Source organism: Grampus griseus (assembly GCF_964374135.1).
Source record: "Grampus griseus genome assembly, chromosome: 14".
Classification (NCBI taxonomy): Eukaryota; Metazoa; Chordata; class Mammalia; order Artiodactyla; family Delphinidae; genus Grampus; species Grampus griseus.
This window is the reverse complement of record NC_139008.1, coordinates 47,746,736-47,762,456: the sequence shown is the minus strand read 5'-3', so window position 1 is coordinate 47,762,456 and position 15,721 is coordinate 47,746,736. Positions and strand designations below refer to the sequence as shown.

At 35.1% G+C, this 15,721-nt stretch overlaps 1 protein-coding gene across 1 annotated transcript in view; it reads left to right on the top strand.

The window, feature by feature from the left end:
* Positions 1 to 15,721, top strand: part of MACROD2 (mono-ADP ribosylhydrolase 2) — a gene marked incomplete at its 3' end in the record, with an annotated part of 1,963,559 nt that overhangs the window by 73,644 nt on the left and 1,874,194 nt on the right. The window contains 1 exon segment of the mRNA XM_082670986.1: positions 4,948 to 5,055. Coding sequence (XP_082527112.1) covers positions 4,948 to 5,055 — 108 coding nt within the window.

The following is a 15,721-nucleotide window of genomic DNA, read 5'->3' as shown; positions in this document are numbered from 1 at the left end:
GACTGAATGAACTAATGACGAAGAATGATTATGATTTTTGTGGTTATTGATAAGGAACAATACTGGTTCTTTAATGTTTTATTTAAGGAACCCCTTTTTATCTTTTCTCAAGCTCTCTGTAACTCATGACAATTTAGTTAATTATACTTTTGTCAACAGAAATGAAACATTTAGCTTTTCTCCCTACCTGATCTCTCTAGAATTCAGAAACTCTATTGAGTATTCTTATTTTCATGGCAGTGACTTTATTTGTATAGGTTCAATAAGAATCTGTCTTCCTTGTAACAGGACATAATTGGAAAAATTAGTTGTATAGACTTTGGTTGGAATGTCATATTTGTGAATGATAATCTCAAAGATATAGAATCTCATGTTATCAGATAGTTTTAAGGAACTAAGATTTGCATTATAGAGCCAATGCTTACAAAGCCCTTTTGGAGAAACCAGTCTGGTACCTGGTTTATAGAGTTCCCAGCCTTATAGATGAGTAAGGAAGGTCACTTCCTATCAAGCCCAGGAACCTTAGGATATTCTTGGAACCTTGAGAAGAGAGGAATTTACCCAAATGTGTAGGTATTGCAGGCTAAATCTGGTGGTGAGTTCTTGGATGTGCTTCCTAGCCTTGAGAGGCTTTGAAAAGTCTAATTTGAGATTCTTTATGAAAAGTTCCAGCAAAGCAAACTTGAAAGGCCTAAGTGGTCAGTGACCGTTCTTGCTGCATTTATGTAAATAATCAGACCAAATCTAATGAGACCAGACTTATTTTGTAAACAAGAAAAAAATGTGGGGGGGGGTGACTGTAGAGAGACATTTTAGGTTTCAGTGGAAAACTGCAGTGCACCCTTTTGGGTTATTAAATTCCAGTCTTGCTCATTGTCTTGCACATATTGTCAATTTTCTAGTTTCCTCCAGTATCTGGCTACAGCTCTCCAAAATGTTTCCAATTTTTCCCCCCTCCTCCTTATTTGGCCTCATTGAGATCTAAAACTGCCCCTTTCTTGAAGCCCTGCAAGCTGAAGCTGGATGACCTGATATAAACTTCAAAGAAATCACCACAACAGATCATGTATGTACAACTTTCATGCTTGCTATTGTGTGGGCCATTCAGAAAGTTTGCTGGAACACCTGATGCGATCACCAAGGACATTGAAACTGCAAATGATGCTTCAAGCCCAACATGTAGATATCTTCTCAACTGTCTGCCCTCTGGACTCAGAAACTAGTTTTATAGTGTGCTCCAACCATTGATCTTTGTTTTTCTTTTTCTTTTCATGGGAATTTCCCTCATTAAATGCCTGACTGCTTGCACCAGAAATCCTCTACTACCAAGTCTCAACCAATGGTTCAGCTGGTCCTTAAAGGACAAAAGGCAACCTAATGAGAAATGGACTTACATTGTTCAAAGGAAGGAAGTCTCTCTTTCCTCAAATAAGAGCAGGGACTGACAAAGACTCTCTCCCTTAACTAAACTTTAGTCAGTTTCCACCAAACCCTTTTTTCAACTAGGCCCCATCCTTGCCAGACCTGCATTGTCCAATTTTAGCAAGAATCCTGCTAAATCAATTTAGAGAGAATTTCTCATCCTTGCTATCTGGTCACTCTCCATATCTAATAAAATTCTGTATCCCCCCTCATACCCTAGGTGATATCTGACCACCCTGGCTTGCCTTCAGCAAGAATTGTGTGTTTAACCAAAATCTTCCCTCACCCCCAAAGTTTTCTCTTAGTAATTTTCCTTCCACTGATCCCCACTCTGCTCCTTGGTTATAAATCCCCACTTGTCCTTGCTGTATTGGTAACTGAGCCCAGTTCTGTACTGAGATCTCTTTTCCCTTATTGTGGTAGTTCCGGAAAAAAACTTTTTTTTTACAATATCAATAGGATACAATCTGGAAAAACAATTACTATCACATATGCACACTGACAGATATTTTAACTTTCAGCTGGATAAAGCCACTGATGTACAAAATGTGAATCAGTGCTTTGTGTACATATAGAATGTCTGTGAGGGAGCAGTGCTTGACAGTTTTCTGTCCTATTTATCACTGAAAACCCAGGATATGGGAAAAGACACTTTGGGATCAGTGCTGGTGGAACACAGTTGTGTGAAAAGGAAGGTGGTACGTTGCTATTCAAGTAAAAGATGTGGCCTGTAATGATAATTTACATTGTTATATTTACAGAGAACACTTGGTGGTCAAAAATATGCCATTTGGTTTTGGTTTATTGTTGGAGGAAATACTGATAATTTTTAATACTATCAAATTGTAGTTTTTGAGTACATTTATGCCTTTTTGATATACCATGTGAGGAGTTGAACAGCAGGTAGGTATAAATCTGGCTCTGAGGAAAAAAGATGCTCATGTGAATTTTTAAAATGAAAGAGAGATAAAGATATTTCTTCATGATGCTAATAATTCTAATAAGACCATTTTGAGTAACTTACTTGAATGACATGTCATAGCAATATATTTATTTAATATGTTGAATTGTTTGAACCTTTAGGCTCAAAATGTCCCATTTTTAAAGTTTGAAGTTGAGAGATTATGATTTGTTTTAAGAAAACTGAACTGTGATATAAATGGTTTAAACTTTGATGCTTTCTAATACAATTCTTTAACAATTTCTTTACTTCTGGAAAAAAATACATGATTTGTTGCCACATATGTTTAAAAGTCTTACATGACTATAAATGCAATATTACATACATAATGCTTCATAAGAAAATGAAGAAATACTTTTTAGAACTAAACGCAACTAGAGGATAGATCAGGAATCGATTTACTCTGTCTCCCAAGTTGAAACAGTCAATCTTTCTGCTTTCATTTGTGATATGTTTATCAATTTAATGCCTGATGGAGTTTTTTTTTTTTTTGTGGTACGCGGTCCTCTCACTGTTGTGGCCTCTCCCGTTGCGGAGCACAGGCTCCGGACGTGCAGGCTCAGCGGCCATGGCTCACGGGCCTTGCCACTCCGCGGCATGTGGGATCTTCCCAGACCCGGGCACGAACCCGTGTCCCCTGCATCGGCAGGCTGACTCTCAACCACTGCGCCACCAGGGAAGCCCCGATGGAGTTTTAAAACTCATCATCAGTGAGAAGTCTTTATAATTTCTAGGTTTACAGTAGTCCAAATATCCAGAATTTTCTGACAAAGCCACCAAATATTTATTATCATCCAACAATCTTTAATTGGGAATCAGGACTTTCTAATTTGGTAAAAGTAGTAAGAATAGAAATTGATTGGTCATGGAACTCAAGGTCTTCTTGCTCAAAGTCTTTGTCATTGGAGCAGGCATTGACAGATTAGTAAGAGCACAAACAAAATACGATCTCTTTCACTGATAGGGAATAATAATAATAATAAATGTTGAAAATATTTAAAAACTATTGTGGTATTTCAGTATGGATGCTGAAATAATATTTGTCACCTCTGTAAAACCTTTGTAAAAAAAGGGGCATGTTTGTTGAGAGCTTACTCTGGACCAAACATTATTCTAAGTGTAATGAACTCATGTTAACTGTAAAGGAGTCAGTACTTTATGAACTGAGGCATGGCGAAAATATATAACTTATCCAAGGTCACCCAGTTGTTAATTGGCAGAACCAAGAATTGAACAGTTAGTCTGGTGGTAAAGCCTGAACTCTTAGTCTTTACCTGACTCAGGGAAACAGCACTCTAGGAGTCCCTGAGGTGGTCAAGTCAGCTGTAAGTGTTTTCTATTTTGAGGTCTTCTAAATTCTTTCTCTACTCTTTTAATGTACAGTTCTCCCACATTATTCTTCTACTTATTATTATTACTACTACTGCTACTACCACCAATGAATAATTGATTAGAATCCTTTAAGGAGAAAAGTGATTGCAAAGAAGGGGATGCTTTGGAGGTAGAGAGAGGAAAGATCACTTTTATGGCCACAGGTCATTTCCTTCGTCTTGGCCATTTTTTTCTTTGGTTATCGGGGCCGAAGACAATTTAAGTGTCTTGTAACCTATCACCTCAAATCCCCTACATACCTCATTGTTGCAGGCTCATTTGACAGTGTCTTTGTGAATCAATAGCATTACCTTCCCCCTTGAAAGATTTGCATAGATCATGAGTTTAAAATGTTTAAATTTATAAATCATCTTTCCTAAAGTTATATTAAAAAGCTTTTTATGTATAGCATTTAATGTATTTTAAAACATTGATTTTATATAACTTCGTTGAATATATTTTAACATTATTATCTGTTAAAGAATACATGAAAATTCAGATTTTAATACTCCTCAAAAACATTAAAAAATATGTCAGGTTTTAGAAGATAATGTTTTGGCTTGTTTTAAATATACCAGCTTTCTGGCTGTTGGGTGCAGGACAGAGCTTTTTCTCTTTTCAATCTAGCAGCGCCCTCTAGAGTGAAAGGTTTATAGAATTTGATAGAGGAGCAGTTTCACACTTTCAAATGTGCTTGATCCATACCATTATGAGGGACAGCTTATTACTTAGAAGTAGCAAAGAGCTGAACCTAAATTTTTTTTTTCTTAGTAAATATTCTTTTCAAGGATGCATTTTAGGTAATTAGAACAAAATAGAAGTAAGCTCGTTCATTGTAAAAATTTATTTTGTCTTGGTAGTTACACATCTTTTTCTCATCTTCTTGTGAAACCAGTGGTACATAATTATATCTTAAAATTGATATTTTTATAATATTAATAGTAAACATTGAACTTTTTGTTGACCTATATAACATGCCTAAATTTATTGAATGCCTATTATGTATGTGATACTGCATTTGTATTGGGGAATACACAATAAATAGAGAATAAGTTACACCCCTGGTACTTACACATTTATTTCCACTTGTCTAATGTATCCGAGTGTGACCCATATTGGCTCTTGTATTAACATTGTCTTTATTAAATTAAATAAGAATATTACTATTAATATATATTCCTTCTTTATTACAGAAGAAAACACTCAGGAAACATCACAGGTGAAGAAAAGTTTGAGTGAAGAAGTTTCTCTCTATAGAGGTGACATCACATTGCTAGAGGTAGATGCTATAGTCAATGCTGGTGAGTAGTTGATTTTTTGTGATGTATTTGTTATACTGTTACCCTAAAGCTGGGTTCGAGTCTTGGTGGGTGTCAGACCAAAAGACACAACCAAGCCAAAGATTGGGAGAAGGAAGGACTTATTACTTGCAACAAGTAAGGAGAACACCAGGGATCTTTTCCAAAGCAGTGTCTCGCAGAACAGAAAAATTGGGGAAGTTTTAAGCTAAGGGTACTTGCATACTCATGAAGGGACTTGAGTGGTGTATGTGTATTCATGAAGAGGCTTGAGCAGAGGAGAATTCAGCATAGAATTGGGGCAAAGGTCAACAGAGTCAAAGCTTTAGTTGATTGAAGTCAGAAAAGGTCGTCATCATCATTCCATCCTCCACCTTGATGGGGGCTTTAGTTCCTGCAGAACTCATACAGATTATTACATATATCCCTTGAGGAGGAGCTAGGACTCTGTTTTATCGCTGAACTATTGTTTCTTGACTGCTTTTCCTTTGTTCTTGCATTCTTTCACTTCCCTTAAAATCATTAATTACTGAGACCTGTTCAAAGGCAAGCATTGTGGCCAGGCTCAGATCACAAAATGACTTAGGCCAAAAATGTCCTCTCTTACGTCAAGAAAGCCATGCCTGGTTCTCTTTCTCTGGGGACCCCCTGCCCTATCTGCTTATAATATGAGTATTTATTATTGAAAACTATTTTTTCATAAATAGGAATAGAGGTATTTTAGAAAAAAATATCCCTTCGGGAATAGAAATATCACGTATTTACCTTCTTCATTAAAAACATTGAAGGTTTATTTTGTGTATGTGATACAGTTAACGTGCTAACTCTACACGGTATCCATGCTAAGTTGAAACTAGGGTACTGGACCACTGGAAAAGTGACATTGTTGCCAGAAAGTTCTTCAGAAAGAACTTCAGCAGCTGTATTATAGTTGGTTTAATGCTTGAGTTAATAGTTGGCCAACATAGAAACAAGTTCATCAAACTTTTTCTTCTTTTGACTTTGTAAAGAGATGATTGATCTACAGAAGACAAAAGTAAAATATAAAGAAATTATTTCCGAAATTTCCAAACCTCAGTTGGTTGGTTTCAACTTTTCATGCTTGTTTTTAATGCTTTATTTTAATTATTTTAGTAATTAATGATCTTAAGTAATTTTTGTTTTCAAACATTGGGAGAATAACAGAGTTAACTTATGTTTAATTTTAGTTTATTTTATGGTGGTCTGTATATTCTATATATTTTATTATGTGGGTGTATGTCAAGAAATATGTAATAGTTGTGATTCTATAAAAATAAATATCGATAATAAGAGGATATTTAATTATTTCAGTTTGTGTTTTGTAAAGTTAGGCTCTTTGCAAGTTGAAAGCGTCAAAAACAAATCTAGACTTAGGTAAAAAGAAGAGGCTTTATTCAAAAAGATTATTATAATAAGGGGTCGAGGGTTATCTCAATAGGAAGAGGAGGAATATTGCAGTAGGAAGAACCACTTTGACCATGAGATCTGTAAGCATCTCAGTTCAAGCAGAAAAGGGCTTTTCTTTTTCAGGGAGAAGTGAACAGGCTGGAAAGAATTGGATGTGGGGAAGTGGGATGAGAGGGTGGCATGACTGGACAGTTGATCAGGGAATGTTTTTCCTTGAGGCCAGCTGATTATTGGGAGGGAGTCTTTAAAGAGGGGTTGCTCACCTTCTATTGCTCAAGGGTGGCCCAAAGTTCAGGGGCTTGGAGGAAGGAGAGAAGCCTGAATAAATTTAGGTCAAGTCCAGTTAACAGGCATTGATCAACCAGAATGGTCAATGGGGACAAATAGTTCAGCTAATCATTTATGAGATAAACAATGGGAATTTGGAGTGTCTGTGTCTTGGTCTTGTCATAGGTTACAAGGGGTCATCGTGAGTTTTATCTAAGTTACATGGGGAAGAGTGGTTCTTTGCAGTAAGCTGTTTCCAGGAACACAAAGGGGGTGGGGGGTAATTTCTTGACAGTCTTTGCTTTCCAGGAGTACAGAATTCAGATGAAGTTCAACGTTGTCTCAGGTTTCCCTCTGGTGATTGAGTAAATTCACAAAAGATAGTAGGCCTTGGTAGGTGAACGGACAGGTCTCACGGAGAAGTGGAGCACTGTTCAGGATACAGCATAGTGTTGGCCAGCAGGAAGTGTGGAAGCCTGCTCAGCCTGTTCCTCTCTCCGAAGTGACTGTCGGTTGCTATGTGCTGTATCTGCTTTTCCGTAATTAGAGCTCAGTTTTTCTCGTTCTCTTCTTCTAATGCCTTTGTATTTCCTTCCTCCTCTGGGACCTCTGTAAAATGTAAACTCTTCATGAGAGAGCATGTGTCTGGGTCATTTAATCTGCACCCAATGTGAATCACTCCTTTTGGATACAATTCCATCCTCAGATCACCTCGTTCCTACAAGTCTCCCTTATATCTGGTCTCTATGGGCTGTTCATTTGTGGCTCTGGGTAAACAAGATGCTTTCTGTGATACGAGGGGCCTCTGGAGAAGACAGGCCCTTGGAAAGAGTCTCATCAACTCCTTTCCAGTACAGAGGTTTCATCGGATACTCTCGTAGTTAGTAAGTCATCAGTGATTTATTTATTTATTTATTTTTGGCTGTGCCACGTGGCATGCAGGATCCTAGTTTGGCAACCAGGGACCAAACCCGCACCCCCTGCAGTGGAAGTGCAGAGTCTTAACAACTGGACCACCGGGGAAGTCCCTATCAATGATTTATTTAGGAAGTTCCTGAAGTCTATAAACATATGAACTTTAATTTAAAACAATTAAAATTAATTAAAAACTATATATACATCACCAGCCTTCCTCTATATTCTTGTAATTTCCAGCCATTGATCCCAGTTCTGCCCTGCGGAGTATAATCAATGACATTTATTTCCTTCTTAAATACCTTAAGACCATTCTCATGAGTTTTCTCTTTCTTGTTATTAACATAACATTGAATTTGCCATGTTAGCATACTTCATAATATCAGTAATTATGGTTTTTCCTGAATTTTGTTAGCTGTATACCTGTTTATCTCCTCACTGCGGCTACAGACTAGTGTCTTTTTCACTTTTTGTGTCATCTCCCTAAGCAATGTCTTGTCCTTATGTTCTTAATAAACACCTGATACTATGTATTTATTAAATTGAAATATATGCAGTTGGATTTGTAGCACCCATAGCACATTCAGCACTGGGGACTTGACACAGTGAACAGAATTTTGGCTCTGATTTTAAAAAAATGATTTATTTCATATTTTTCTGATCAATCAATAAAAATAATTTGGGGGGTAACTTTTAGCGAAATAAAATAAAATGGTGCTAAACAGGAAAACATCCCATCACTATTTTGATTCTTTGTCCTTGCCTGTATGTGTAATTTTTCGTAGCTGTCACTTAGTGTACAAGGGTTTGATGAATTTATATGAAGGCAGGCAGCAACTTCCAAAAACCATTTGGCACCTTTAGCTTACTTCTCTGGCTGAGATAATTATAATTTGGCCATGTTCTACATCGCACAAGGACAACCTCATCAGGAAGTACTCAGGTAGATGGAAAAGAGATTCCAAATATACAGTGTAATGACTCTATTTTACAGCTTTCTGCGGTGCCGCTTGTTTGCCTGGTGTGTCGGGAGAGGAACAGCTGTTAACCTTTCAGGTGAACAAGGCAACATGGCAGTCAACTCCAGAGCTGCCTCTAGTGAGAGGGGAATGAGAGGCAATGTGCCCAGTCAAGGTGCCAAAGCAGCCCAGTCATCACTTTCTGTCACTTGTAAAGCTCTTTCCATGTCTATATTGGACATGGGAACACCTGGTCTTAGTTGCTATTAATGAAATTATTTGATATTTAAAATTTTTTCCCAATAAAGTACTTTTTGAACTTTCTTAGAGTTCTTTAAATGTGACCCAGGATGAGCCTCCTATATATTATATTCTTCTCTGTAGGAAATAATGCATATTTTGTATATTTTAATAAAATAGATTTTGTAGGCAGTAGGGTACATAGGGAAGTAACACAAATTTTAGATTCAGGCAGACCAGGTTCCAATTCAGACTCTCGTACCCAGGGCCATTTTTTTGTTTAAACTTTTTATATTGAAATAATTATAGGCAATTGCAAAAATAGTACAAAGAGTCTTGTGTAAGTCCTGTAGCTATAGTACAATATCAAAACCAGGTAATTGGCATTGGTGCATTGCTGTTAACTAGCCTATTGACCTTATTCAAGTTTCAACATTTTTTAACCGGCGTTCGTGTGTTGTGTGTGTGTGTAGTTCTATGCAAGTTTATGCCGTGTATAGATGCTTGTAACCACCACCACCACCACGATCGAGAACTGTTCTATTATCATGAAAGAACTCCCTCGTGCTACCCTTTGTAGTGGCACCCACCTCCTTGCCCCCCACCCCGTTCTCCATCTCTATAGTTTTGTCATTTTAAGAATGTTATATAAATGGCATCATACAGCATGTAACCTTTTGAGACTGATTTTTTTAATTGAACATAAAGCCCTTGAGGTCCATTCAGGTTGTTGCATGTATCAGTAGTTCATTCCTTCTTATTGCTGAGTAATAAGTCTGTTGCATTGATATACCAAAGTTTGTTCAGCCATTCACCCACTGAAGGGCATTTGGGTTCTCATCAGTATTTTTCTGTAACCAATAGAGCTGCTGTAATGATTCAAGTACAGTTTTTTGTACGTAGCAGCTTATAAGATGATCTGTTGACTGTAACTAGGCCCTTGTGTAATTTTGTAATAAGACTATTGGTCAGCGTTTTGGTCTTTGCTAGAGCTTGGGGAAGAATACATCCATTTAATTTATGGTTCAGTATTATATCATTAGAGACAATTTTAGTTGTACCACAATCACAGAAACATATTTTGTAGGAGATGTGATTTTTATTCATTTGTGGATTGTGGGCTGTATAATGGAAAAGTGGTTAACTTTCCAACTCTAATGGGTTGGCTTTGGCCAAAGGTGAATTCAGTTTGCCATAAAAAGGATTTTTGAAGTGGAAAGTGAGGAAAAGGTTTGTTTATTTTAGTTCTTCTGTTCCCCACCCCAACATGACAAGGAGAGATAAATTTACATTGTAGTTAATCATAGAGGGCTTGATGTCAGATCAGTCATTATTTTAAATATGCCTCTTTAACTTCCTGGCCAAATGACCTTCAGTAAATTATTTAACCTTTCTGAGCCTTAGTTTATTCATTGGTACAATGGAGATAGTAATAGGGCCTACTTCATAGGGCTGTTGTGAAAATCAAAAGAGGTAATATATAGAAAGCACTTCACTCAGTGCCTAGCATATAGATACACTCAGTAAACAGTAGCAGAATTATACTGCTTAGTTCTAATATCAGAAAAATGATTTTTTTTCTATCAGTGTCACAAGGTAAATTATGCATGTTCTTCAAGTCTTATGCACAGTTAGACATTTAACCAACTAAAAGGGTTTATCCTATATTCCACAGCTTTAGCTGTTATACTTACTTGAATTGTGTCCAAGAAAAGTTGTCCAATTCTGAGGCTTTATAATAAAAGCTGAGTTTCTATAACATTGTTGGTAATTCATATGAACTAATGACAAAGGGAAATAATTGTTTTCATTTACTTTAGTGGTGTTTTTACTGCATTAGTTGTGAATGTCATAATCGTGACAAAAATTACGATAGTGACATGTGATTGGATAGATAACCATTTAATAGCTGGGTATAATTTAATTAATATAGAATATCTGAATATTTACATAGGCAAATCAGGTAGTGGGACTTCATGTGATGGAAGAAATGTTACTTTATAGAAGTTTTTTAAAATAATCCCCTCTGCTTGCTTAAAATAAATGTTATTTTAATGTGCTTTTTTCAGTAAAGCTGAAATAAAGCTTATTTGAAATTAGAGTTCAAATCATTGGGAAAATATTGGGTGGGCCAAAAAGTGCCTTCGGTTTTTTAAGTAAAAATAAAAGCACCTTTTTTATTTTCACCAAGAACTTTATTGAACAAACGTATTCACCCTTTTATTCCATTACCTTCTGCCATTTTTCAGGCAACTTCATGATTCCATCTTCCCAAAACTTTTTATGTTTTTGAGAAAAGAACTATTCCAGGTACCTTTTACAGTCTTCCAGGGAATTGAAATTTTTTCCATTAAGAGAATTTTGTAAAGACCAAAATAAATGGAAATCTGAAGGTGCAATGTCTGGTGAATACGGCGGATGAATCCGAACTTCCCAGCTAAGCTCTAACGGTTTTTGCCTGGTCATCAAAGTAACATGCGGTCTTGTGTTATCCAGAAGGAAGATTATGCGTTTTCTGTTGACTAATTCTGGATGCTTTTCATTGAGTGCTGCTTTCAGTTGGTCTAATTGGGAATAGTACCTGTTGGAATTAATCGTTTGGTTTTCTGGAAGGAGCTCACAATTGAGGACTCCCTTCCAATCCCACCATATACACAACATCACCTTCTTTGGATGAAGATCGGCCTTTGGTGCAGTTTGTGGTGGTTCATTTCGCTTGCCCTACAATCTCTTCCATTCCACATTGTTGTACAGTATCCACTTTTCATCGCCTGTCACAATTTGTTTTAAAAATTGAACATTTTCATTACGTTTCAGTAGAGAATCACATGTGGAACTGTGGTCAAGAAGGTTTTTTTGGCTTAACTTATGTGGAACCCAAACATCAAAGCAATGAACATAACCAAGCTGGTGCAAATGATTTTCAGTGCTTGCTTTGGATATTTTTAATATGTTGGCTATTTCCTACATGGTATAATGTTGATTGTTCTCAATTATTGTTTCGATTTGATTGCTGTCATCTTCAACTGGTCTACCCGACCGTGGAGTATTATCCAGTGAGAAATCTCCAGCACAAAACTTTGCAAACCACTTTTGACACGTTTGATCAGTCACAGCACCTTCTCCATACACTGCACAAATCTTTTTGTGTGTTTCAGTTGCGTTTTTACCTTTCTTGAAATAATGCAGCATAATATGCCGAAAATGTTGCTTTTTTCCATCCATCTTCAATATTAAAATGGCTACACAAAAACTGACCAATTTTGATAAGTCTTTTTTTAAATGCAAGCTGATATGGCAGCTGTCAAATACAATCTAACAAAATTATTTCGAATGAAGTTAAAGACAACTAAGTGCTACTAGAGCCATCTTATGGAAAAAACCGAACAAACCTTTTGGCCCACCCAATAGGTTCATTTACTCAGAAATATTTTGGACAGAATTGACAGCAACTGCTTGATACAATATGAAATTTCATCTCTACTAACAAAGCCCTAAAATTTTATTCTTCATTAAATTTCTGTATTATATGTTTCTTCTTTTAACATTTTGTTGAGCAAGACACAAAATACACGATAGACACAAACACACACACATAAGTGTAGAGTTCAGTAAATTTTCGCAAATTGGTTTGCCTGTGTTATGCCATCTAGATCAAAAAGCAGAACATTATCAGTACCCTGGAAGAGCTCTTGGCATCACCTAGTATCTTGTAGTGAATACACGACAGTGGGTTCACTGTCCTCACTTTTAGTAGCATATGTTAGTTTTGCCTCTATTTATATTTTATATAAATGGAACCATATAGTATATACGCCTCAATGTTTGGTTCTTTTAGTTCATCATTATGCTTGTAAGATCTATCTATGTTGTTATGTATAGATGTCAGTCATTCATTTTCATTATTATTATGTAATATTTCATTTTGTGAATATGCCACAGTTTATCCAATCTACTGTTGACAGGCATTTAGTTAATTTCAGTTTGGGGGTCTTTTACTCCTTCAATGAACATCCTAACACATTTGTATGTGTGCATGTGTATTTTTGTGAATAGATATCTATTATTTCTGTTGGGTTTATTTCTGAGAGTAGAATGGTTTCATCATAGGATCTGTGTATGTTCATACTTACTAGATACTGCTATCTACTAAGCATGCTCTATATCCATGCCAATACTTGATATTTTCTATATTGTTTCTAAGAATAGTACATGACATAAGTGAAGTAATAATTTTTTAATGAATGTATAAAATATACTGACAAAATCAACTTTTTGACAAATCAAATTTTATAGCATTTTGTAGCTAATAATCCATCTTAAGGCTTATGTAAGTGAAGAAATAAAGTAAAAAATGTATATGGTATTTTCCTATAGCTGAGGATGGGATTTTTTTTGTAGTTCCTTATTAGGTTCATAAAAACATACATGTAATAAATTTTCCTCCTATAGGTAGCAGCACTTAGGAACAAAGTATCATACTATGAAAGTACTATTACTACTACCACTACTAGTACTACTACTAATTTTTGGGGGGGAAGACCAAAACCAGAGAAAACAGTCTTAGAAATGATACTTCCAAACCTACTTTTGGGAATAAAAAGCAATTTCAAAAAAAAAAATCATAAGGTCTATTTCCACCTGTGAGATATCCCACGAAGTCTGTCATTTTGCTGAATACAGATATAAAAAAAATCCTTCAATGTAGTCTTAAAGTCACATTCAAAATAGGGCTATATAAATAGTTTGCTTTTACATTATAGATATACCTTATCAGTAAGATGCATTTGGTGTCGCATAGTATTGGTAATTTACAAATGTGTCACATTTATTTTTTTCTGAATATAACACTTATTCATGGGTTAGAAAATGCAGAAAAGTAGAAAGAAATAAAATATGTCAACTTTTAATCCAGAGATAACCACTATACAGCTATAGGTTGTATACTTTACAGCAATACTATATGTGCTGTATTGTAAGCTGCTTTTTTCCCCACTTATATATATCCCACTTCCCACTTCCTTAAACGTTAAGAACGTGATTTTAAATGATTATTATTCCATTTTTTTATTTTAATAAATCTATTATGAATGTCCTCATACCAAAATTTTTATAAACATCTCCAATTATTTCTTCAAAATGGTTTAGTTAGAAGGAGTTATTAGGTAAAAGGCTATAATATTTTAAAAAATGATTTGATATCCATTGCTTCTTAGAAAGAATGTTATAATATGCTTTTTCAAGGGTGATGTATAAGTGCAAATTCTTGTAAATACCAGTTTATATCATTACAAAATCAATCCTACCAATTTAATGGTGATTAATATTATCCAATTTGTTTTATTATGAGTGATATTGAATGCTTTTTCCTTATATTTATTGGGCATTTGCATTTTTTAAAGTTTTATGCTCATATTCCTAAGTAGGTTTTCTATTGGACATTTGTCTCTTTTTAATTGGGGGAAAGCTTATTATATGTTAACAAGAGTAATATATACTCTTTGCTTCTACCTTTTAAATTGTTTGTTTAATTTATATTAAGCTGCACATAGAATTTATGCTCATGAAAAGGTAGTGGTGTATATTTTTAAATTATTGTGGCTTTCACATATGTATTCTGGTTTGGGATCCTGTGACTCCTTCCTCAACCTCTGCCATTTGTCTGCCTTTTTATTTATTTCTTGGTGAATCTTGTCCTTTTATTCTACCAGATAAATTTTAGAATTGTTTTGTCAAGTTCAAAATCAAAACAAAAAAGAAAAACAACCTCTATCACAACAAAAATCCCAAAATATCAATGGAATTTTGATTAGAAATGTAGGTTATTCAGAGAGTTTTGACATTTTTAACATAATGCATCTTCCTGTCTAGGAATGGTGCTGGTTGTTAGATTGATTTAAATCTCTTTTCCCTAATATCCCTCAGTAAAGTTTTATAGTTTTCATCTTATGGGTCTCACACAGTTGTTTTATCCTAGCAAGTTTGTAATTTTGTTGCTATCATGAATGGTATCTATTTTTTCTATTATTTATTTTATCAGATGATTTTCAGTAATATAGAAAAGCTATTAATTTAATAATTGCCCACCTTACTGCAGTTAGTTTTTGTAGCTTTTCAGTTGATTCTCTTGGGTTTTCTAGGCATATATATTGTTATACACACTATTTCTCTGCCCTTTTTCTTTCATTGGCTACTGCATGATAACACTGTTAAATTATTTGCTGTAAGACATTCTTGCTTATTCTTGATTTTCATGGGAATGCCTTTAGTCAGATGTTTCATAATTCATTCATTCGTTCATTCAACAAATATATATGAAGTATCTGCTATATGACAAGCCCTATGCTAAGTGTGAGAGAGAAAATGGCAAGAAAAACAGATCATCTAAGCTCTTAAGTTTACAAACTAGTGGGAGATTGTAGTTAAACAGTTATGTGAATAAATATAAATTTACAGTTGACAGATTGAGGCTTTTGTTGTAAATAGCTTGTAAAATTTTGCTGATTGTAAGGAAGCCTGAGATTCTAACTACAAAGCATTTAGGCCCTTATTAGAGAGTTCACCCTGTCAGAAAAGTTGAACTACAATTAAAGTATTAACCACAATGAAACAGTTATTTTAAGTTTTATGCAAGTAGACAAAATAAAACTAATTTTCCATTTCTTTCCATTATTTCTTTGAGGTTTTGTAATTTCTTTTTCTTATTGACTGAGGTGTATGTTCATATTGCTTTTTCTTAAGTTTATGCTTCTTCATATTGCTTTTTCTCTTTAAAATGGTTCCTCCATCTTTTAATCAGTCATTTGGGATAACTGACTATTAGGTAGTTAGTAGCTAGCTACAAATTACTTTTGGGGTGA